At 43.3% G+C, this 22,898-nt stretch overlaps 1 protein-coding gene across 1 annotated transcript in view; it reads right to left on the reverse strand.

Moving 5' to 3' along the window:
• Window positions 1-21,824, reverse strand: part of Gpatch2l (G-patch domain containing 2 like) — a 47,097-nt gene extending 25,273 nt beyond the window's left edge. The window contains 6 exon segments of the mRNA XM_040742710.1: window positions 825-904; window positions 1,921-2,097; window positions 5,375-5,439; window positions 19,280-19,824; window positions 19,826-19,952; window positions 21,421-21,824. Coding sequence (XP_040598644.1) covers window positions 825-904; window positions 1,921-2,097; window positions 5,375-5,439; window positions 19,280-19,824; window positions 19,826-19,942 — 984 coding nt within the window. The 5' untranslated portion in view covers window positions 19,943-19,952; window positions 21,421-21,824.
• Window positions 21,825-22,898: the final 1,074 nt, after the last annotated feature.

Raw genomic sequence — 22,898 nt, forward strand, 5'->3', positions numbered from 1 at the left:
AATAAGAGCTAGGCACATGCCTATAATCCTAGGATTCAGGAAGTTAAACAGAAAAATTTCAAGTTGAAAGACAGTCTAGGACACAAAGCAAGTACCAGGCCAGTTTGGATTTCACAGAGGCCCTGTCTCCAAAAGGTAAAAAACAAAAATAAATTTAGTTTTAAAAGAATAAAGTTACCCTAGGTTCAAGTCTCCATTCTGCTACTTGGATGGAGGGAATGCCACACATTTCTTACTTCTTTGAATCTAAGTTCTCCCTGTGGGCTAAAGTAACAGTTGGAGGAATCAATGGCCCAGTGCCCAGCACAGGCCCTGGCAAGAAGCAGGTGTCCCTAGAGGCCAGGGAAGAGCTCCTGAACTACTGTGAAGCAGGCTTAGTGATATTTTATGTGTGGGGGAGAAAGCATTGTTCATTTGGTTCTGTTTGCTGTTGTTTAGCTTTCTCCTTTTTAAATCAATCCTAGGATAAAAACACATTCCTGAATTCAGGAGTTATAAAGAAGCCAAAACAGACTTTAAACTTATATAATAATACAGGGTTAGTTACAAATGCAGAAGAGAGAGATCAAACCAGTGGTCCATATGCAATAGAGACTGCAGTGCGTACTTGATCAGAACTTCTATGTGGATAAATTGTTTATCTTTCACATTTGTATCCATTTAAATCCCACATAATGTTCATTCACCCTTAACTCCCAGAATATCTCAGTTGGTTTCATTAACTCCAGAGAGTCCTGTGATGCCTTCAATTGTCAGTAGGGCACGCAAATCCCATGGGGACTACCACCTTCCCACAGCACCGGAGAAACCATGACATCTGTCACCTTCCCAGCCAGCCTTCTCCGCCCCTTCCTGAGGCACCGAGCTGCAGCTCCTGGCAACCGATTCAGACGAGCGTGGTATCCTGTGGAAAGAAGAAGGCCTCAGTTACTGAACATACAAGATCCATAAACGCCGGATAGTGGTGGTGCACGTCTTTAATCCCAGCATTCGGGAGGCAGAGGGAGGTGGATCTCTGTGAGTTCAAGGTCATCCTGGTCTATAAGAGCTAGTTGCTACTTCCAGGACAGCCTCCAAAGCCACAGAGAAACCCTGTCTCAAAAAACCAAAAAAAAAAAAAAAAAAAAAAAAACGAAACAAAGAAAGATCCATAAGCACAGATGTCCTAGCACAATGGAGCCCTTACTCCAACATCTTCACAAGGCTATCTGCGAAAGACTTACTGTGCCCATGCCTCTGTCCCGAGTAGTATGATCACAGGCATGCCACTCTGAGCACCAAACATCAACAATATCAGAAAATGGGCTAAATGGCATCTGTTCATTGTCACACATCTTAGGCAATGGCCCTGACATTCCAAAAAGTGAAATAACCTGGTCACAATATGGAGCTAACTAAAAGAGAAGTGTCACCACATTTCTATCTCCTGTTAAGGGCCTTTCCACCCCATTCTGCTCCTTTAGAACTGAAATAAAGCAAAGGAACAGATATGCATTTGTGTCAAAGTACACAATAATAAGATGATTAAAACAAATACATTTAAAGAAGTCTTTTAAAACCATCCACTTAAATATGCCCTAATTTCTTGTATGTGAATGTTCTTCAAAAGAGCCAATCTTTCAAGCTCCCAAGAAGCATTCAGGAAATATTGCATCAACTTTGCAACAGAGTATGTCACTGTGATGTGACTGATGCCAGGCTTCCTAAATGTGTCCTATGAGCCTACATGGATTGACTTAGGAATGGGAAAGCCCTGAGCTTTGTGACTCACTTCTGAATCCTTTAGAATACTGAGCTAACTCCACAGTTCAGAGAGCAATGCATGGTCAGAGGCACGTGAGTGATTGACTAGGGCACACTGAGTCTTCCCAAAGAGAACTATAATGTCATGACCTTGGCTTTGGTCTTCTCCAAACTCACCTCTTTGAGCTGGCCGGGAAGGTAAAAGGAATGTGGGATCTGACAGCTTTTCCAGTCCGGAGTCCATCCTTTCTGCTTCAGTGCAGTGATCAGGAGCCCACTTGGGCAGCAGGTTATGGACAGTGAATCCGGGGACACATTCTCCTTCATAAAACCAATCACTTTGCTCATCATCCCCTAAAGCAAACAGATCATGTCCTGAGTTTCATGTTAAAACCCAAATGCCGGGAGGATTTCTCAATGCTATAGTTATGATACTGTCAAAAAAATCAAAGTACAAAAGAACCTGTGCAGTTCCTCTTGGTACACTAAGATGAAAGCTAAGGTATCAACATAGATCCACATGAATGCTAGACTGTTTTTCACCACTTCAATAGTAAAGTCTAAGATCTAGGCTTACAGTCCTCCAGAATTCACATAGAAAACCTGAAAATACGTTATCTCTTCCAAAACACACAATAGCTCCAACTTACAGTGAGGCAACGAATGCCCAGAAGTCAGGGTTAGGCTAGTAAATGAAGTCAGAATTGCACCCCATAACCTGACAAAGCCCAAGTGTTTCCCATAAAAACCAAACTGCCTTCCTTAACATTATCCACTGTGAAGATAAATAGAGTTCAAAGTAATAAATAAATGCTCCTCAATTCAAAAATTAGCTTTTACAACTGGGGGATTTTTACATATTTACATTTTATCATAATACTTTGTTTTGGTTGGTATTTCATTGATGGGGCAGAAAATCTAAACTAGAAATCCAAGCTACCAGGAAAAAAATAATCACAGAAACAAGCAATAAAACTCCCTAAGACTTTTCAAGGACATTTGCCCAAGGCCACATTGTTCATTAATGGTTAAGGTCTCAACTAACCCATACATCCAACCTCTTGGTTTGAACTTTCAATCAGCTACCATACAACAGTTCAGTTGCTACTACTAGAGTGTATTCCTGCCAACAAAACAGGTAAGAAAAAGGCACCAAACTGCAAGAATAAAATAAACTATTATGACAGCATCTAAAGTTCATGAGACCTTCATCCCCCAACTATATATGCCAGGTCCCACAAGCCAAACACATGAAGCCACTACCACACAGGATAATGACTCTTAAAATTAATGTTGGAATCTCCAAGGAGGACAATGAAGCCTGCATTCTGCAAATAATAGCTATTACCACTAAGCACCAAAGAAGATGTTCTTTGGTATATATTGGTGTCTCACTACAAACAAACACTGCAAACAGTTGTCTTGAAAACAGAGTTTCTCATACTTCAGCAAGCATCTGATGCACTTGAGGGCGTGTCAAAACCAGGATGTGGGGAAAGGAAGACACATGTCAGGTGACAAACAGATTGCTGGGCCTTAGATACCAAAGATTCTGATTTGAACCAAACACTAGCAAGTTCTCTCATGAAGCTGAGCAGGTCTGGGGAGCACAATCAGAGAGCACCACTGTGCATGTGCCTCGACAGCCAGTGTACAGATGGACTCAGGCAGGCACTGGTAAACTCAGCCAGTTTCTATGCACTGTGACATGCTCGTTCCATTTTCATCCAGAGCCTTTCTCAGAACATGCACTGCACCAGGTAAACTCACCAGATCATGTTTTCTGACAACAACTTAATGCAGAATGAGAACTTTGGTTCTTACAATTCACTCATGATCCAATAACAAAAATTTTTAAAAAGGACTTGTAGTCAGGCATGGTGCCACAGTGCTCAGGAGGCAAAAGCAGGATGATCTTTGTGAGTTTGAGGACAGCCGAGTCTACACAATGAGTTCCAGGGCATCGAGGACTATGCAGAGAGACCCTGCCTCAAAACCAAAATAATAAACAAACAAATAAGAAGAAAAGGACTGGCTGAGGTAGCAGAGACTATGAGACCGCCAGATAAAATCCTGCCAGTTTGCTTTGCCATCCTCTCCTAGAGACAGCCTTGGCAGTCTGATCCCCAGTAAACCTTTTTCCCATGCACAGAATAGTCTAGTTTGGGGGCTTACTGCACCCTCACTTACACTTACCAGGGTTTATCAACTCAATAGGGGCTCTTGTATTCCAAGCAATGTTAAGGAGCCATGGTTATAAATAATTCCAAGGGCTAGAGAGATGGCTTGGTGTCAGGATCACTCAGTGTTCTCACAGAGTACCTGGGTTTGGTTCCAAGCACCTACATGGCAGCTCACAGCTGTCTATAATCCTAGCTCCAGGGGATATGATTTCTTTTCTGATCTCTTCAGGTTCATGTGCCCTCTTGGTGCACATACATACAATCAGGCACACACATACACAAAAAAGAAAATAAATGGATATTTAAAAATAGTAAATTTCTAGCTGTGGAATGCTTCAATGGAAAGCACATAACACAAAAGGTGATTTTTAAAAGCAGAGGTTGGAGAGATGGCTTAGAAATTAGGAGCCCTTGTTGCTCTTACAGAGGACCTGGGGTCACCCACATAGGGACTTGTGATCAATCATCCACAACTCCAGTTCCAAGGATCCAATGCCTTCTTCTGACCTATGAGGGTACCAGGCATATACATGGTACACATTACATACATGCAGGCAAAAACACTCATACACATTAATTTTAAAATCATCTAAAAACAAACAAAATCAAAAGGCAGCAGGTACAAGGAACAAAAACAAAAGGCAACAGGCCCGCATGCACACACACAGGGTTCCTTCAGGGAAAAAAAAATGCACATTTAAGTGGGATACTTGGTGACTTTTTAAGATACTTACTAAACATTCACCCAGGACATTACAGGGTTTATTCACATGACTGTCATAATAACAGGCATTTAAACTTAAATAGGTAAAAGTTATCCCTCAGTAAAAGTAAAAACATATCAACCCTCCCCAAAAGAATTATGTATGAGACTATTACTGGTTATAATTAAAAGAAACTTTCACAAGCTCCAGCCTTGACGCTCTGACCCCATGGACCAATGATTCTCAAGCCATAAGCTACTATATAAGAACTATGTAAGAACTACTATATAAGAACTTTGGGGGCTTGTAAAAACTACAGATTCCAGGGACCAACTCCCAATCTATTTGATTTCCAGCAGCTCAGAAAATCTGGTATTTTCACAATTCCCCAAGTGGCTCTCATGTGCCTACAATAAGTCACTCCAGTCACTGGGATCAACGACAAAGTCCCAAAGCTGGAATCATGATGACTTTGCCAGTGAGCTGGAGGAAAGGCCCAGCAGTTAAGAGTGTGCACTGCTCTTCCAAAGGATCAGAATTTGGTTTACAGCACCCATTTCAGACAGCCCACAAAGCCTGCTTACCTCCAGCTCCAAGGGGATCTGACGTCCTCTTCTGGGTTCCATAGGTAGCTGCACTCACATGCACATACCCACCCTCAGACAGACACACATGTATACACATAACTTGAAACTTAAAAAATAAGAGTCTTAAAAAAAACTTGTAAATGTTTAAGAAGATCACCTTGCCGTCCTTCATCATTGGTGAAGAGCCCTGTGTCACTGCTGCTGCAAACACTGCTAGTTTCGCTGGAAAAAAATATAAGAGAACTCAGCAACTCCGATCAGAAATCATTTTCAAATGAAACATCTCAATCACCTAACTTCACTTCAGCCAATCTGGTGTATAAATGTCCCACAGAAGACATGGGTAAAATTTATTCATCCTCCCCTCAAAGGGTAAGAGAAGAATGCTAAAACTCTTAGATATTACACTAGTTTCAAAATACTTAAAGTCACTGTCATAAAAGGCCATAGGAAGCAGCAACCAACAACTTATTCTCCTTTTTCTTTCCCCTTTTGGTATGACCTATGAGGACTCTGTGGGCTGTCCATTTCTTGTTACAACAGCTTACTTTTGCAGATGAGCGCAGAAGCCCCCAAATGGTTTCTACAGTTTTAAGTGGCTGGAAGGAAAACTCCAAAAATGAGTACTTTCTGACATGTAGAAATCACATAAAATTCCAAGTTTAGTGTACATAAATAAAGTTTTATTGGAACACAGCCATGCTCATTCATTTATATACCACCAGCAAAGGTAAGCAGTTACAACAGAGAATAGACAGCCTACGGAGTCCTCAGAACTGGCTATGTGGTTCATTACAGAGAAAGTATTATAAGTTCTACTCTGTGTTCCCATTGTCTTAATGTTAAAAAATTAAAAGAGGTGTTTTATCATAAAGTCTATAAATATAAAGCCTCTTTCCATTAATTTAAAGGCACCAGCAACATTACAACATACAACACCCCTATCATTATCTTTATATGGAATCTATTCTCTCCTTATATTCTAAATTAAAAGGGCAAGCTCAAAAAATATCTGCTGATCAAAAAAGATGATAAACATTTTTTCCTAATGTGTCAACAGCATTTCAAGAAAATATTCTTGAAAGAACTTGGACTGAACTTATACAAGAGTCTCCTACATGGAGTTTGTCATGACAACGATGTCATGAAACCATCATTATAACCAACATCATGTCTATAGAATACTTATTCCATAAAAGTGTCATTATTCTACCGATGTGGAAATTAGTGTATTATCTAATGGCATTTTCTAATACTGTGTATCCCCTCAGAGTAATCTGCACTGTGTTAAGTACATGTCTAAAAACATGGTTAGCCAGGTGGTGGTGGCATGCGTCTTTAATCCCAGCACTTGGGTTGCAGAGGCAGGTGAATCTCAGTGAATTCGAAGTAGTTCAGGCTACACAGAAAAACCCTGTCTCAAAAAACCAATTGGAAGCACAAGAAATTCATTAGTACAATTTGCTAAGAAGGAAACAAAGAGGGAGCTGCACAGCCTGCTTGCACAGAAGAACTAAGAAGCAAGTTTAAGAATGAAGTCTTTGCTAGAAAGGCAAATATGTCCCTTTCTGAACCAGGACCAAAGGTGCCCAGTCCTACAGCCCTCCTCACTCATCTATTTCTTGCTCAGAGATTATGATTCTTAAAAATACATTGATTTTATTTTATGTGTGTGTTTTGCCTGCATGTATGTGCCTGGCACCCTCAGAGATCATAAGAGGATATCAGGTTCTCTAGAACTGCGGCTATGGATGGGTGTAAGTCACCGTGTGGGTGCTGGGAACTAAAACCTAATCCTCTTGGAAGAGAAACAAAGTGCTATTAACTGTTGAGTCATCTCCCCAGTCCTGAGATTATGATTTGTAACAAATCAAGCTTATAAGATTTCTGAATAGGGGCTGGAGAGATGGCTCAGCGGTTAAGAGCAGTGACTGTTCTTCCAGAGGTCCTGAGTTCAATTCCCGGCAACCACATAGTGGCTCACAACCACCTTGAATGAGATCTGGTGCCCTCCACTGGCATGCAGGCAGAAGACTGTATACATAATAAATAAATAAATAATATATATGTATATATGTATATGTATATATATATAAAAAGATTTCTGAATAATTTTATCAACTATAATATTCTATTGGAAACTAACTCCTAAGAAGCTAGAGATGTAGCTCAATGGGGAGAATGCTTGCCTAGCTTATGTGAAACCCTGGGTTCAATCCCCAGCCCTGCATAGACCAGGTACAGGGATGTACACACACAATTTCAGCACTTGGAAGTACAGGTAGGAACATCAGAAATTCAAAGTCATCCTCCTAGATAGTTGAGTTCAAGGCAAGTCTGTATACAAGACACCCTGTCTGAAACAAACAAGAAAACAATTAGAAACAAGAGGTGAGGGAAGGAGCAGATAGGCAGATAGACGGACAGACTGGCTGGCTGGCAGCTTTTGTTTCATTTTATTTTCTGAGACAGGGTATCTCTACACAGCCCTGGCTGTCCTGAACTCGCTCTGTAGAGCAGGCTGTCCTGGAACTCACAGAGATCTGCCTGCCTATGCCTCCCAAGTGCTGGGATAAAGGTGCGCACCACCATACCGGGCTAAAGCTGATACCTTTCATTAATAACAATGTTCTTTTAGCACCTGTGTAGACAAGCTCAAGAATACACCATGTCAGGCTCCTCTGAATTTCTTCCTACTCCTAAGCCTTTCACATGTTTTTCTACCTTTGTTAGGAACCTCTTACTGAACAAGGGAAAAAAACTCTTCCTCCTTTGTGCTCAGAAGAAAATGGATCAATGAGTTGGGCGTGGGTGGCACATGCTTTTAATCCCAGCACTTGGAAGGCAGAGGCCAGCCTGGTCTACAGAGCGAGTTCCAGGACAGCCTCCAAAACAATACAGAGAAACCCTGTCTCAAAAAACAAAACAAACAAAAAAAATGTGGATCCAGCTCTGTAGCATCCATTCTGAGTGTGGCCCCTGAAGCTCAACAGGAACACAGAACCTAGTCTCTGAATCTTCAGATAAAAAGGAAAATGAGCCTACAAAGAGCAGATAATGCAGCGCCAACCTCTTAAAGTGACAGCAGCGAGTAACCTCTGTGCCTCCTGTTTTTGGCTCAGGAGTTTTACTATCTGGCCCATTCTCACGGGCTTATGAGATCCAAACCTACCAACAGTGCACATATAAACTCAGAAAAGTGAAAAGACCCTCTCTCCATTAGCCCAGAGCTTCAGAGTTATATATTTACCAGACACTGCTGGTACTGGCACCAAGACCAGCAAGAATCTTCTCAAGGGCAATTTAAATGATGCACTTGATATCTCAGGGTCAAGATAACTGGGGAGGAATATGAAGAATTAGGAATGCTTTCCAAAGGCAAATGTCTTTCAATTAATAAGGGATAGTACATGTCTGGAGCTTAACATTACGATAGGGAAATAATTCCCTTTCAATAGCTGGAAAGTGTCAAGAAGATTCACAGGAGGGTAGAAAAAAAAATTAGCAGAGGTCTGAGAACAACTTGGAGAATGTGAGTTATCCGATTCACTTACTTATTTTTATATGTGTGTGTAAACTTATGTGGTGGAGTTGGTTCTTGTCTTCCACCATGGGGGTCCCAGAGTGACTAACCTCAAGTCACTGGCAGCAAGGACCCCTACCCACTTAATCATCTCACTGGCCCTATGGGTTTCCTCCTTTCACCACATGTGATCCAGGGATCCAAGGAACCAGGCTTAGCAGCAAGCACCTTCACCCACCGAGCCATCTAACTGATCTCAGACTTCTCTACAATGCTTTCCACTTAAAAAATGTTTCCATATTTCATTGAGCAGCATGATCACCATTTTAAATGAGACACAAAATTAGAGCCTGGATTTTGGACCACCAACTGTATTATCTAATTACTACAGCATTATTGGAAAAGCAACTGAAGCACATCCAAACGAAATAACAGAAGTGTAAAGGAAGCCACCTTAGCTGGCACCTCTAAAGATTGATCCTCCCACCAACATTCTATTAGAATTAAAAGAAGGTGATTGGCACACACACATCACTTACACTCTGCAAGTAGTGCTTTGCTTTATCACACAGCCATCCAGCCCACACATCTAGCCTTCCCACCAGAGCATCTTTGTAATTAGAGGCTCTCTCAGTGGAGCAGATGATTAGGCACAGTATCCACATAAGCATGAATCACAGCAATGAACCCAATAAACTGACCCTCGTACCTCGTCTACTGCAACCACCTCAGTCAATCACTTACCAGCCCCTCAGTAGTGACTCAACTGCTTTTGTCTCTAAGACGTTCTTTCCAAGTTCAGAAAATGAATTGTATGTACTTTTAGCATACTAAAGTATTGAATTTCAAATGAGCACAAGGCCTCAGTTTTAAAACTATGGTATCTTTAGTCTAAAGGAAGAATCAATTGTTTGGTTTTATTTCATTTTCTCAATTTGAAATTCATGCCTATTATAGAAAGCTGAGCCAATGAAGTGAGAACCCAATCTCAGCAGAGAAACACCTTCAGCAGTCATCCTCAACTAGAGGCCATTTTGCATCCCTCTCAGGGTCATTTACCAATGCCTTCAATCTCCTCCCTCCTGTACTGGGGATTGAAGCCTGGGCCTCAGCATTGACTGTACATACACCATCACAGCCATTGGAAGCATTTTTCATAATTATGGCATACAGGGTGAAGAGAGAGACAGAAGTAACTGAAAACCAGTGTCAGTGAGAGACCAAAGGACTAAGGTGGACAGTGATAGAGCATGGCACCCATGTCCTCCTCTGGCCTGCACCCAGGTATACATATCTGAGTGCATACATTCATAACACACACACACACACACACACACACACACAAAGAGCACTGAACTACAAAGTTACCATGCAGGTTTGTTGTCCCCATTTATTAGCCAAGAAGCTTAAGTTACCTCTTACATACAATTTTTATACATTTAAAACTAAACAGAAATTTATGGCAATTATGATAATTTCAAAAATAAGAGCATTTAGGCTAATTTTTCAAACTAAATAATAATAAAACTTTAAAAATATTTTGGAATCCAGGAGAAGAAAAGGAACTGTCACTTCTACATGCACTGACCAAAGATACTCCTGCTCTTCCTATCTATTTTCTGTCACGCTTCTGGGTAGAGGTAGAGGTTCTGCAACTGCATGTCATCATGAACCTGGACTCCCACACAATGGAACATAAGGCTACTCAGGAGACAGTTTGTGTTCAGTTTCCTCTAGAAAGTACCATGAATGTAGTCAGCAGCCTACCCAGTTCATGTGAACAGAAAGTTTCTACAACAATTATGTAGTTTGCTTGGTACACTAGGCTGGTTGCTGAGCTCAGAGGAGCCCACCCATCCTCTTATCACACTGTCTACCGATTTGTAGCATTAACAGAAATTCACCGTTAGGTGGGTAAGGGTTCATTTGTAAGGGGCCTACATTTCTGAAACTTTCTTTTTAAAAATCTTATTTTTTAAGCGCACGAGTGTTTTGCCTGTCTGTATGTCTGTGTACTATGTACATGATGGTACCTGCAGAGGGCAGTAGTGGGTGCAGGATGCCCTGACATTGGTGTTACAGGCAGTTGTGGACTATCATGTGGGTGCGAGAATCAAACCTGGGTCCTCTGAAAGAGCATCCAGTGCTCTTAACTACTAAGCCAACTCTCCAGCCCCTATTCTGAGCTTTGTGTTGCCTTTCCACATGAAATTTTCTTTTCAATATGCAAGAAGAAAACAATGCTTATCTCCTCAAAATTCTGGCAGCAAATACAGCCCCTCACTTTTATCACTGAGGATGAATGCCATGGTACTTTTATCCCTTTTAGGCTCTGTCTTCATATCTGTGCCACCCAAACTGCCAGAGCAGAACATAAAATACTGCCAGGATATGTATGGGGATCTCTTAAACCCTTCTTTTCCAATGCCTTGGTTTCTTCACTGGAGAATATATGCACAGACTGGGTCTCTGCCCTCTTGTCCTCCAGACCTGATATCCTCTCTCACCAGTATCTCCCTCATCTGCATTCTGGGAAGACTCTGAAGTTTTCTGTGTCATTAACTCAATTTCTATCCTTCATCTTGTAATTACACTTTAAATTTCCTTGTACATGTTCTTCCCAAATGCCAGTTGTCTGAATAGTCACCTTCCAATTCTGTTTCCTATCTCAAAATGAATTCTATCTTTTTGTATTCTGGTACATATTTCCTAAAATATTCTTCTGATTTCCACTGCAGTCTTCAAAGGTTTGTTCTTCCTCTGAACTTTGAGAACGATGTTCTCCTTTCCCTTATTCTACAGAATGTATCCAAAGGCCTCTTTTTCTTTTAGTGAACATGTCCCAATTTATTTGTTATATTTCTCTTTTAAACAAATGAAACTGGACAGAATTCAATTCATTCCCTCCTACTTCATGATCTAGTATGTTTTAGTCATATATCACTGTGCAAAACAGCAGGTTTCATTATGGCATCTTCAAAACTGCATACCACATACCTAGCTCCTATTCACCCCTCCCGTGGCCTTTTCCTCCCACGCTGGGCCCCTGCCTCTTTCTCTTCCCAAATGGCTGCCCCACTGCTTTCAAGTTTTTTGTTTTGTTTTGTTTTTTATGTTTAGATTCCATACAAGAGAGAAATGCATATGGGATACTTGTCTTTCTGAGCCTGGCTGACTTCATTTAGCATGATCTCTGGTACAGTCATTTTCCTGCAAATGATATGATTTCATTATTCTTACTAGCTAAATAATATTCCATTTTTCCCATAAACAGCATTTTCTTTATCAGCTAGCCTGAGTCTGTAACTTGACTCCTGTGAGTAGTCACAACAAACATGGGTATGTAAGTATCTCTGTCCTTTGTTGGCATGGATTCCTTCAGGTATATAGCCAGGAATAGCATAGCTGGATCATTAATTTTCTTAGGAGCCTCCATACTGATTTCCATTGTGGCTGCATTAATTTACATTCCAAGACTATATAAGTGCCCCCAACCCCATCCTTGCCAGAATTTGCTATTGTTTGATTTCTTGCTGACAGCCATTATGACTGAGGTAAAACTGAATGAATGTCAATGCAGTTTTGATTTGCATTTGCCTGATGGCTAAAGATAATGAACATTTTTCACATATTTACTGGGATTTTGTATTTCTTTTGAGAACTGTCTGCTCAAATAGTATGCCTACTTACTGACTGGATTATTTATTTTGGTGTTTAATTTTCTGAGTTCTCTGTAGACTCTGGATATTAATCAGATGAATAGCTGGCAGATTTCCTCCCATCCTGGAGGCTCTCTTTATTCTGGTAATTATTTCTTTTGCTGTGCAGTAGCTTAATTTCATGTAATCTATTTGTCAAGTTTGGGGGTTATTTCCGGTTATCCAAAGGCCACTGATTCCTATCTGTTCACAATATATATATGCCCTCAGACCCATTCTCTTTTGCCAGACCCACACCTGACCAACAGGCATGAGGAAGGAAGCCTCTACAAAATCCCCAGGCCTACTAGACTGACACTAGATCATCACCTCCCAACCCTCATTACCTGACTCTCACCCCACCCCCAGGAATTTGTAACAAACTGAGGCACACGAAACACTATAATCTCTAAAATGCACTACAAAGAGGGATTTTTTTCTGCCCATGCAATACTAAACTGTACACTTGAAGGCTCAGCTTCCCTGACTGCCTCCTATACACAAACACAAAACAGAGAGAGAGAGAGAGAGAGAGAGAGAGAGAGAGAGAGAGAGAGAGAGAGAGAGAGAGAGAGAGAGATCCAGACTTTCCTATCCAAGCATACTCCAAACAGAAAACTGAAAGTTACAGGCTGGAAGTGGAGGAGGGAGCGACATTCTGCCTGAGTGGTTCTAGCCACATCTGCATTTCTGGACCCAGGGCTGCCTGGGATGAATGCACACAGGGTCTTCCCTTTTCGGGGCATACTGACCAGATTACATTCCTCAGTACACCAGTCTGCAGCAGAGGAAACCTTGCTAATAGACCAACTCTCGAGTCCTGGCTACTGGTAATGTGAGTGTGCAAAGTTTTCATTCTTCCCCTGCAGTTTTAAGCCTTTATTGCATTCATTTGATTGATTGATGGGGGTGGGGGAGACAACTGGTTCTTTCCTTCTACCACATGGGCCCTGGAGGTTGAACTCACATGGGTCAGACTTGATGGCAAGCAGCTGCACACACTGAGGCATCTCGCTGGCCCAATTGTCTCATTTTTCCTAAGTATTCTAGTAGGTAGTTGAAGTTGCTTATTAGATGCCTTTTAAAATACAAATCACAAAATTCACAATAGCAGATAAACTAAGAAGCACAGGATCACATCTGTCAAGGTCCTTAGAAGTGTTCCAGCTTATTTCTCTCAGGCCCTTCTGGAATTCCTAACGGTTGCAGTAACCTAGAACTCAGGATTCAGTGAGGCAATCTACTTCATTCTCAGAGTTCTGCTCTTTAACATTATATACTTACTGTTGAGCTCTGTATTTCCAGCAAATCTCTTTCCAGGAGGGAGACTCTAAGAGACAGATCTTCAAATACAGTCATATCACGTGTGCCTCCCAAAGTGTCTTCTGGCTGTTTCTAAGAATGCAGTATCAGAACTAGACTAAGCCTATATATAAGCAGTCTGTACTGGTCTTCCAGTACCTTTCGGTGAACATCAACAACTGCAGGAAAGGTAAGCATGTACCTGCTCAGCATGTCTGTTTACAGAAAAGAAAAGCAGAACATTCCAACACTACATATAGTCTTTCCATTGCCCCAGGAACCCCTGATTAATGACCTCTACTTGCAAAAGGGACTACTTACCTTAACCATGAAATAATGAATGCTATTGATCCAACAAGCTACTGCTATAGAATGTTATTGATCACCCAATCTTTGGTTAAAATGGTCCTCATTTAGCAATTTCACTGTCACAAACACCTGGAGCAAAGCACACTCATAACTAAAGAGTTTGGGGCAGATCAAGTAAGAGGTGATGGACAGAAATCTCAGCGTCCTCCCATTTATTTTTGCTTCTGAGCTATTGTTTGTGCCAGAAGGGATATTGATTTTCTATAAAAATAAGAAAACAAGAGGCACCAAGGGGCTGCAGAAGGTCAGCGTGGGCTGGGGAAGGAGGAGACAGGTCTAGCACTCCATCTCTGTCACTTGCCTTCCAAGACAAGGGACTATTTTCTTTCCTGTGAGACTGGCCTCTAATCCATCACCTGAGGAAGGCTCCTGACCTGACTTCAGGCCGTCACCCAACCAACCTGCTCATAAAAGGACTAAACTATAATCCAGAGGAACACAATGTGCTGCCGCAGAGCAAAGAAACCCAGGCTTAGCGCCATCACTGAATGAGTAAGTGATATTCAGAGAATCTGAATGAAGACCGAAAGGAAGTAATTTTATAGGATTTGTAAAATCTCAGAGTATTAACTCCCATAAATACACAGAAAACATGACCTTACACAGCATAAATAAAACTATAATATCACACCCATTTTTAAATCTTCACAGTTCTTGGCTGGAACACAACTGAAGAACAGAGAAAGAAAAGCAGAAACAGCAGCAAGGCTTAAAATTGTTAGCAATTTTAAGTTGTGAGTAATAAGCAAATTTAAGTAAACTAGAAATAAAGCCAATGAACATATATAACCAAATCCAAAACACTATCCACAGACTAGGCTAAGGTTAATAATCAACTTCTTATCTCAGTAATTTTACAAGGTGGATCAAGGTTAGTAAACTTGCACGACTGATGGTAAGAACCCTTAACATGACTGACAGGAAGTAAAGTTCAACACTTTGATCTCTATCTGATTGAACCATGGCACAGCCAAGCAGCTTCATTAAATAATAGCCACAGGGATTCTTGAAAGGACTTCTTTTTAAAAAGGAGGTAGGAAAATTTTGACATAATCAACTCGCCAACAAGGAGTAAAATACAAATCGTAACTATTTTCTATTTGCAGTCTAATGTTAGCCCTGTTTATAGAACATGCTTAATACCTGAGGGTGGGGTTTGAATGAGGCTCAGTTTCAGAGTACCTTCCCACCACGTACAAAGCTCTGAGTTCAATCCCCAACACCACAGCAAAACAAATTACAAGCCACAAGTCTATTTGCAGCATTAGGAAGCTGAGGCAGGAGAATTGCCGAGTTGAAGGTCATCCTGAGGTAAAAACCCTATCCTAAATAATAATATAGTAATAATGAGTAAAAAGGTAAAAGTAAGTAACAATTAAGAGCAGCTTGAAACTGAAACATTTTATTCCACTTCGCTATTGAGGAAAAGTTTGGACAGACTCTGATAAGAGGATAAAGCACACTTCTCTTGACAGAATGTATTGGGGGGAGGAGGCATTTCTATTTATAACTACAGATAAATGGAGACCAGTCAAGGAGTGATTTAACATTCCTTTAAAATTTTGATTCTACTTATTTATTTTTTAAAACAGAGTATTGTATGGCCCAGGCTGGTCTCAAGCTCATTAAGTAGCTGAGACTGATCTTGAACCTCTGATCTTCCTGCCTCCACTTCCCAACTGCTGAGACTACAAGAATGTGCCACCATGTGTAGCAATTCTATTAGAACATTTCTAATTGCATTTCTTTTTTTTTTCTAATTGCATTTCTTAGTGCATGTCTATTACCATTACCATAAACCTACCCCCTAGTTTTCCTGATAAAGAAACTGATAAATAAAAAGGGAATTATTTACAGTTTGGCCAAAATCAGGGAGAGAAAAACTCCACTCCCTTCCCATAACAGCATTACCATCTAGGATGAAATAACCCTGGAAATATACCCGTTGTGAACTGTGAGGTAAGCTGTCTAGACCTTGTGACATTTCTTCCTGGCCCCTACTAGGATTTTAGCCTCTCCCTGCCCCAGCATGGGACTCCTGGGAAAATTTCAATTCTTTTGGGTTCATTGTTTCAATAATGTTAACAGTGGGCAGGGAGGGCACAGGGTTCTCTCCTTTTTTAAAGGGTGTGTGTGTATCCAGAAGAGTATTGGATTCCCTTAGAGCTGGAATTACAGGTACGTCACCCAACGTGGATGCTGAGAACTGATCTCAAGTCTTTTTGAGAACAAGTGCCTTTGATTGCTGAGCCTTTATCCAGCCTCCACGAGGGTCTCCTTTTAGAATGCCTCCGATGTCACACTGCCACTTCACCCATTATTTCTTCAGTGACAAGGACTTCGGCATCCCTATCACCACAAGCCTCTGAAGTCCTGGCCCGGGAAGCCCACAGTGAGAGCCAGGTCTCCTCAATGTGAAAACAAGAAGAATTACACAAGAAATCCTGCCGACTTCAGTTCCTCCTGGCTCTCGGATTAGAACTTAGAGCCTGAAAGCCTGGAGGAGGAAGGGGCAGAAGACAGAAGCACCACGGCTGGACCACAGGCCCTGTGCTGGGAGCTGTGCTTAGAGAAGACAGTGACAGTCTCTAGCACACACAATGCCTTCAGTTTAACAAGAAATTCTGGGAAGAAAAAGACAAAGCAACATTCAAAAGGGCCATTCTAATTCTGCATTCTCAATTGTAAGAGTCTAAGATGTAGGCTTGATCTTACAGCTAACTTGAATACCTCAACACAAGGTTTCAGGATTATAAAAGGTTACAAGTTAGCTAACCAATTCTTTTTTGATTAAAAATAGTATGAGTATGGGAGAAGAGTACCTTTATAATCCAAAACTACATATACATTGGATAAATAGGTCTTAGAGAGAATCAAACTTAGAAGAAAATTACTAGAGTCAAATTGTGAACCTGTATCAACACAGCTGAAGATGCTGGCAAAATACACAGGTAGTAAGACAACATTTGAAAGTCAAATTAAAATCCATGCAGAACAGGAGGAAGCACACAGACCTACATAGCTTGTCCTGTTACCAACACAGTCTTGCTTGGTGGACTTTAGCTTGATGTCTTTGAGGGTGGAAGCTTCTGAAGAACAAGGTCCTAAGAAAGGTTACTTGTGCTACAGCTGCAAAACGTAACAGGCAGCCAAACCTGGTGAAATATGAGCTTGTAAATCAGGTTTGACTCTCAGTCTAGACACTAGGTGACCCTGGCAAATTACTCAAACTCTACACCTAGTTTTCTCTTCTAAAAATACAAACAATGAGGTTCTATCATATAGCAGAATAGGGAATAATAAGAATATCCAGCAGGTGTGCAGTACAGTGCCTACCACACAGATTACTTAGCAAACCTGTAGTGTTCAACCCACCTAATGGCCACCACTGACAGCACCTGAGAGGATACAGGAAGAGAGGTAGGAACATGCCAGAGCTGCAGAGAGCCACAAAGAACTGCCCCAGACACCAAAGGCACCCTCACAGAGAGGTCACATCTTAACTCTTGTAATAATATTAAAGCATCGAGCCGCCAAGTATCCATGCTTTCAGGGTGATCTGACATGGAGAAAAGTGAGTTATCAAAACTACACTGACATCTTAAACATACAACCATCAGAGTACTTTATCACAGGTGATAAAGATTAAAGGAATCCACATTGTTATTTTCGGAGCCACTATATATGCATACGACTTGACTGTCTGCCATCAGAGACACTCAAGGACTGACAAGATGGCTCGGTGAGAAGACGAGAGCACCTGCTGCCGAGCTGATGCCCTGAGCACTCGCTCTCTCTCTCTCTCTCTCTCTCTCTCTCTCTCTCTCTCTCTCTCTCTCTCTCTCTCTCTCTCGTGTGTGTGTGTGTGTGTCTGTCTGTCTGTCTCCCTCTCTCCCTCCTCCGAGCTGATGCCCTGAGCGCACTCTCGCTCTCTCTGTGTGTGTGTGTGTGTGTGTGTGTGTCTGTCTGTCTGTCTGTCTGTCTGTCTGTCTGTCTCCCTCTCTGAGAAAGGCAGGCAGGCACTGAAGCATCTGATGGAATGACTTGGGTAAAGGGCTCACTGAGCAAGCATGGGGACTTGACTAGACCCCTAACACCCACATAAAAGCTAGGCACAGCAGTGCACGTCTGCAATCTCATTGAGAGCTGAGACAGGTGGATCCCCAGGGCTTGCTGGGCACCTAGTCAAGCCAATTGATGAGCTCTGGGTTCAATGACAGACAATTCCCCAAAACAAGGAGAAAACAGAGAAAAACACACACCATCCACCTTGGGCCTCCACATGCACACACGTACACATGCACACACACAAAGAAATACACTCAATACAGTCAAATTATAACTAGCAGGAAACATAATTATAGCCCCAAAGCATATAAAGCAAAGTTATGCTTTGTTTTTGTTTTTTGTTTTTTTTTTTTGTTTTTTGTTTTTTTTTTTTGAGACAGGGTTTCTCTGTGTAACAGAGCTGGAACTTGCTCTGTAGACCAGGCTGGCCTGGAAATCACAGAGATCTTCCTGCCTCTTCCTCCCCAGAGCTGGAATTAAAGGTGTGTGCCACCGCACCTGGATCAAGCCACAATTCTTTTTTTTTTTCCCCCTTGGTTTTTTGAGACAGGGTCTCTGTATAACATGCGCAACAGTCCTAGTTATCCTAGAACTGGCTCAGTAGACCAGGCTGGCCTTGAGCTCCCAGAGATTTGCCTGCCTCTGCCTCCCAAGTGATGGTAATAAAGGTGTGTGCCACCACTGTAATTCTTAAATAGCACGCAAAGCTTGCATTTATTTAAAAACTGCTTAGATCTGGCACCTGCATGTCTTCTCTGTCACAACTGTCAATACCAGCCCTGCTGGTTCTAAATAACAGTAGCTTTTATGAACTGAATGGTATAAAAAACAGCAAATTATTTTTAAAGGCAAATTCTTGGTTATGCATTTAAAGCGCATGTTTCAAATTATTTTTAGGATAAAATTATTTCTGTTACAACCTTCTCGATGTAGTGAAATAGATTCATGAATGACACCTTGTAACGCAGACACCAACTACCAGCTGACTACAGGAAGGCTACAAAGGCAACACTAGCATGACTAGCTTAGAAGGGAGTGGAGGGCACTGCCCCTCAGGCAGAGTTAACCAGGGAAAGCTTTGCTTCAGGAAGGGAGACCTCACCATTCTGACATGTTCTCGTCGGAGCCTTGCTTCTGCTCCTCGGCTTCACACTCCATCCTTTCCTTCCTCCCTGGTTTGCTTAGGAAAGTCCTAGTCTCTGCTGCTTCACACAGCCCATGGCCTGATGAGGTCCAGGGAGTGTTCTCCTTCCAGCGTGACAAACGCTGCTTCTTGGCAGACTTGAACCTGCAGCCTCTCTCATAGCTCCAGTCGGACACTTTCAGCTTCTGCTGAAGGCTGGCAGCCACCTCTGACGTCACTCTCTTCACCTTCCTCCGGCGCCTGAGCGGTCGGCAAGGTGCGTTTTCCGTGAAGGAGTCAGATTCATGCCAAGTATGTTGCTTACTCCTCATGATGGCACTGAGAGCTGGGTGCCGTTTGGTCACCACTGTGTCATCAGAGTCACTGAAATTGGTGAGCGGGGCCACTTCTCGGCAGTCCTTGGTGGCCTCATCCAGACTTGACTCTGAGGCCTCGCTGAAGCAGCAGGCATGCTCAGCCAGGTGAGAGAAGTCAGACCTGCGCTTCCGGCCCCTGCGCTTCCGAAAGCTGCCGCCTCTGCTGCCTGGGGCTCAGGGTCATCTCCTCCCACAGCTCACCAAGCTTATTCTGCTCGGATGTCTGCTCCAAGGCTGAGGCTAAGTCATGTACCAGCTCATCCATGAGGCCACATCTGCCAAAAAAGGGGGGGGGGGGGGGGAGAAAAGCTTGGACAAACAGACAGACCTGCTGTTTTCCAGTAATTTTATAGAGCACATAACGGCATTGTGGCTCCCTGCCTGGCTACAGAAAATAGACTCCTTTTATCCAGCTGCACGTATCACTGTTTCTAACAGCCAGGCACCCTTAAGCCACAAATATAAGGCGTCTGACCCTTGTCAAATACCTGAAATCAACATATTCAATGGCTCACCAGATGACAACCGGGACATTAGCAAAAACAAACAGAACTTCCTCTTTTCTCCAATTAAATGAGAAAGTGTCTCCCCAGAAAGGAATAGCGGAACAGCACATCACAATTTCATCACTATGGTAGAGCGAAGGGAGCACCAGACAGGGTCCAGTCACAATAGAGGGCTAGCCAGTAGCCTGGGTTACCTGCTAAAAGTGCTTGTGGTAGGGCGGAGACAAAGGTCTGAGTGACAGCTAGTGGGAAGGCTTCGCAGTGTTCATCTGTGGCTACCCAAGTAGGTACTCAGAATGAGGGAAAAAAGAAAGCCCACATCTGGAGCTACCAGGTGCCAAACGCCACCTGGACGTTACTAGATGGAGAATACTGTAAAATAGACAGTTTTTACTATCATTATTATGGTAGTATAGGACTTTGAGACTACTCGTGCTGCTCACCCCAATTATGTGCTTTAGTGCCAGCCGCACTGAAGCAGGATCATGAAACTCAAATGGATATGCAGGATAGAGCCTCTAAAATTTCTGGCTGGCAGAGGCAACCCTTTCAAGGCATGAGTAGCAAAGGCAATTTTCGAATCTTCCTTTTCCAAAGAAATGTCTAATACAATCTGTACAACACCTAAACTTGGTATACTAAAATAGCGCTTTCTCCCCCAGCTCTAGGTATGCGCAAAGTACATCTCAGCCATAATTAGAGCTTAAAGCTGAGCTCAGACCAACATCCCGTCATGCAATTCACATTTTGCAAAGGGCTTTCTAAAGACTGTTCTCACAGGGTCCCTATGTCAACAAATCCAAAGGCAGGAAAGTATGGTTTACATGTCACGCCTGTGAAAGCAATGGGGCCACCTAACTCCAAAAACTACCCACCCAAACAAACTTCCTCAGAGTGTCAAAAGCCTTACACATAAAAAGAGCACTTCCCTTTAGCAACCGGTAGTAGTTTCAAATGCCAAGACTGGGGTTTGGAAGACAACTGTCCGTAAGCCTAAAGCAGATAAATAAGAGGAACGGCAAATCTAAGTCTCTAACAAAGAACGGCAGCTTTGACACTCAGGCAGAACTGCACAAACTTTAATGTGGGGCCAGTGTAGCAAAAAGTGTCCTCAAACGCTGGCGCAGAACCCTTGCGTCTCAAAGGGGACAGAGAGAGAGAAGCCTGGTACACCCACACCTCCGGTCTCTGTCTCAGGAGCGAGCACACCCTGGCTACCCCGGTCTGAATCACTCACGGGACGCTGGTGGGCCGCAAAGCGGCGAGCTAGTCTTCCAATCAGTGACGGGAGGAGGGGAGGCAAGAGGCAACTTCTCATTTGGATTCACCCGAGACAGGGGGTCAGCTGTCTAGGGCTGTCTCAAATCTCGTCCTGGAGACTGGGTTCCCTCCGCGATGCGGGGAAGGGGGTGTCACGGTACCGCCACCGAGGAGAGAAAAGCCGAGCTCCCGAGGACTCCCCACCATGTCCAGCCAGTCCCCAAGGGCCAGGGAGACCCCTGCTCGGGAGACCAAGCCTGAGCGCTCGCTGTCGCTCGAGAGCTGAGGGGACTGTCCCCTCGCAGAGGCCGCCCGACCCTCAGCGCCCAGGCTGGGGAGACGCGTCTAGAGCAACAAGGCCCCGCCACCCTCGGTCACACGGCGCAGCCCCGCAGTGCCCTGGGCCACCCCGCCGCAACCCGGAGCCCGCAGCCCGCCCGGCGTCGGCCCAGCCTTACAGACATCCTTCCCCTCACCGGCTGCCGCAGCCGCTCGCACCCGGCGCCGCCTTCGGGGCCGAAGCTCCTAGTCCGGGTTTCCCTCTCTGACCTCATTTCCGGTCTGGGCCGGAGAGGTGGGGCTGCAACGGTAAGGGAGGGGCGGGCTATAATGGAGGACACACGCCTGCCCTGCACTTCCGCCCTACGGTGAGCCCACTTCCGCTCCGCGGTGGGCGGGCCACCGGGAAACTAGGAAGTGGGTCTGGAGGCCAAGAAGGACAGAATGGAATAGAATGGGGAGAGAAGCCCTTTAGGCCTGATAGAAGACATCTCCCTTACGGTTGCTGACGTTAAGGGAAGTGGGTCACTGGTCTTCGCATTAAGTGACTCAAGACATATGAAAGTGTACGTGGCTTGAGCAAAAAGCAAGTCATGCTGCATTATAACTCAAAGGGCAAAAGAAATACTAATAATCCCATAGTAAGTGAAAACGTTAGTAACGGGAAGACATATGCTCCCCTGAAGCATAACCCGTTTCTCCTCGAGCTGTACATAGCAGCTTCCTTCCGAATAATGGGGTACTGAAAGGTGTAGGGGGAAAGGATCAGCCAAAGAAACACACTTTGGCCCTGCAACCAGAACCAAAGAAATGCACCCTGACCCTGAAACCAGTGCCAAAGAAACACACCTTGTCCCTGGAATCAAAGTCAGTGAAAGAAATACACCCTAGCCAAAAAGGACCAGAGAAAGAAACACACTTTGGTCCTGAAACCAGAACCAAATCTGACCCTAATCCTGTGCAGAAAACTAACCAATCCTCGAGCAGAGCTCTAGCCAATCTGAGTTCAGCACTAATATCTGACCAATCCCCACCCTGGAAGCCCTATATAAACCCTGTGTCTGTTCAGCTTGTGTCTGTTGGTGCTATCCGACTGCCCTCTGCCATTGGGCAGCCACTCTCCTGGATTTTTCCCTCCCAATAAACCCCTTGGATAAGCTTTGGGTGAAGACTTCC

The sequence above is a fragment of the Mesocricetus auratus genome, unplaced genomic scaffold, assembly GCF_017639785.1.
Source record: "Mesocricetus auratus isolate SY011 unplaced genomic scaffold, BCM_Maur_2.0 Super-Scaffold_15014, whole genome shotgun sequence".
In the NCBI taxonomy this organism is placed as follows: Eukaryota; Metazoa; Chordata; class Mammalia; order Rodentia; family Cricetidae; genus Mesocricetus; species Mesocricetus auratus.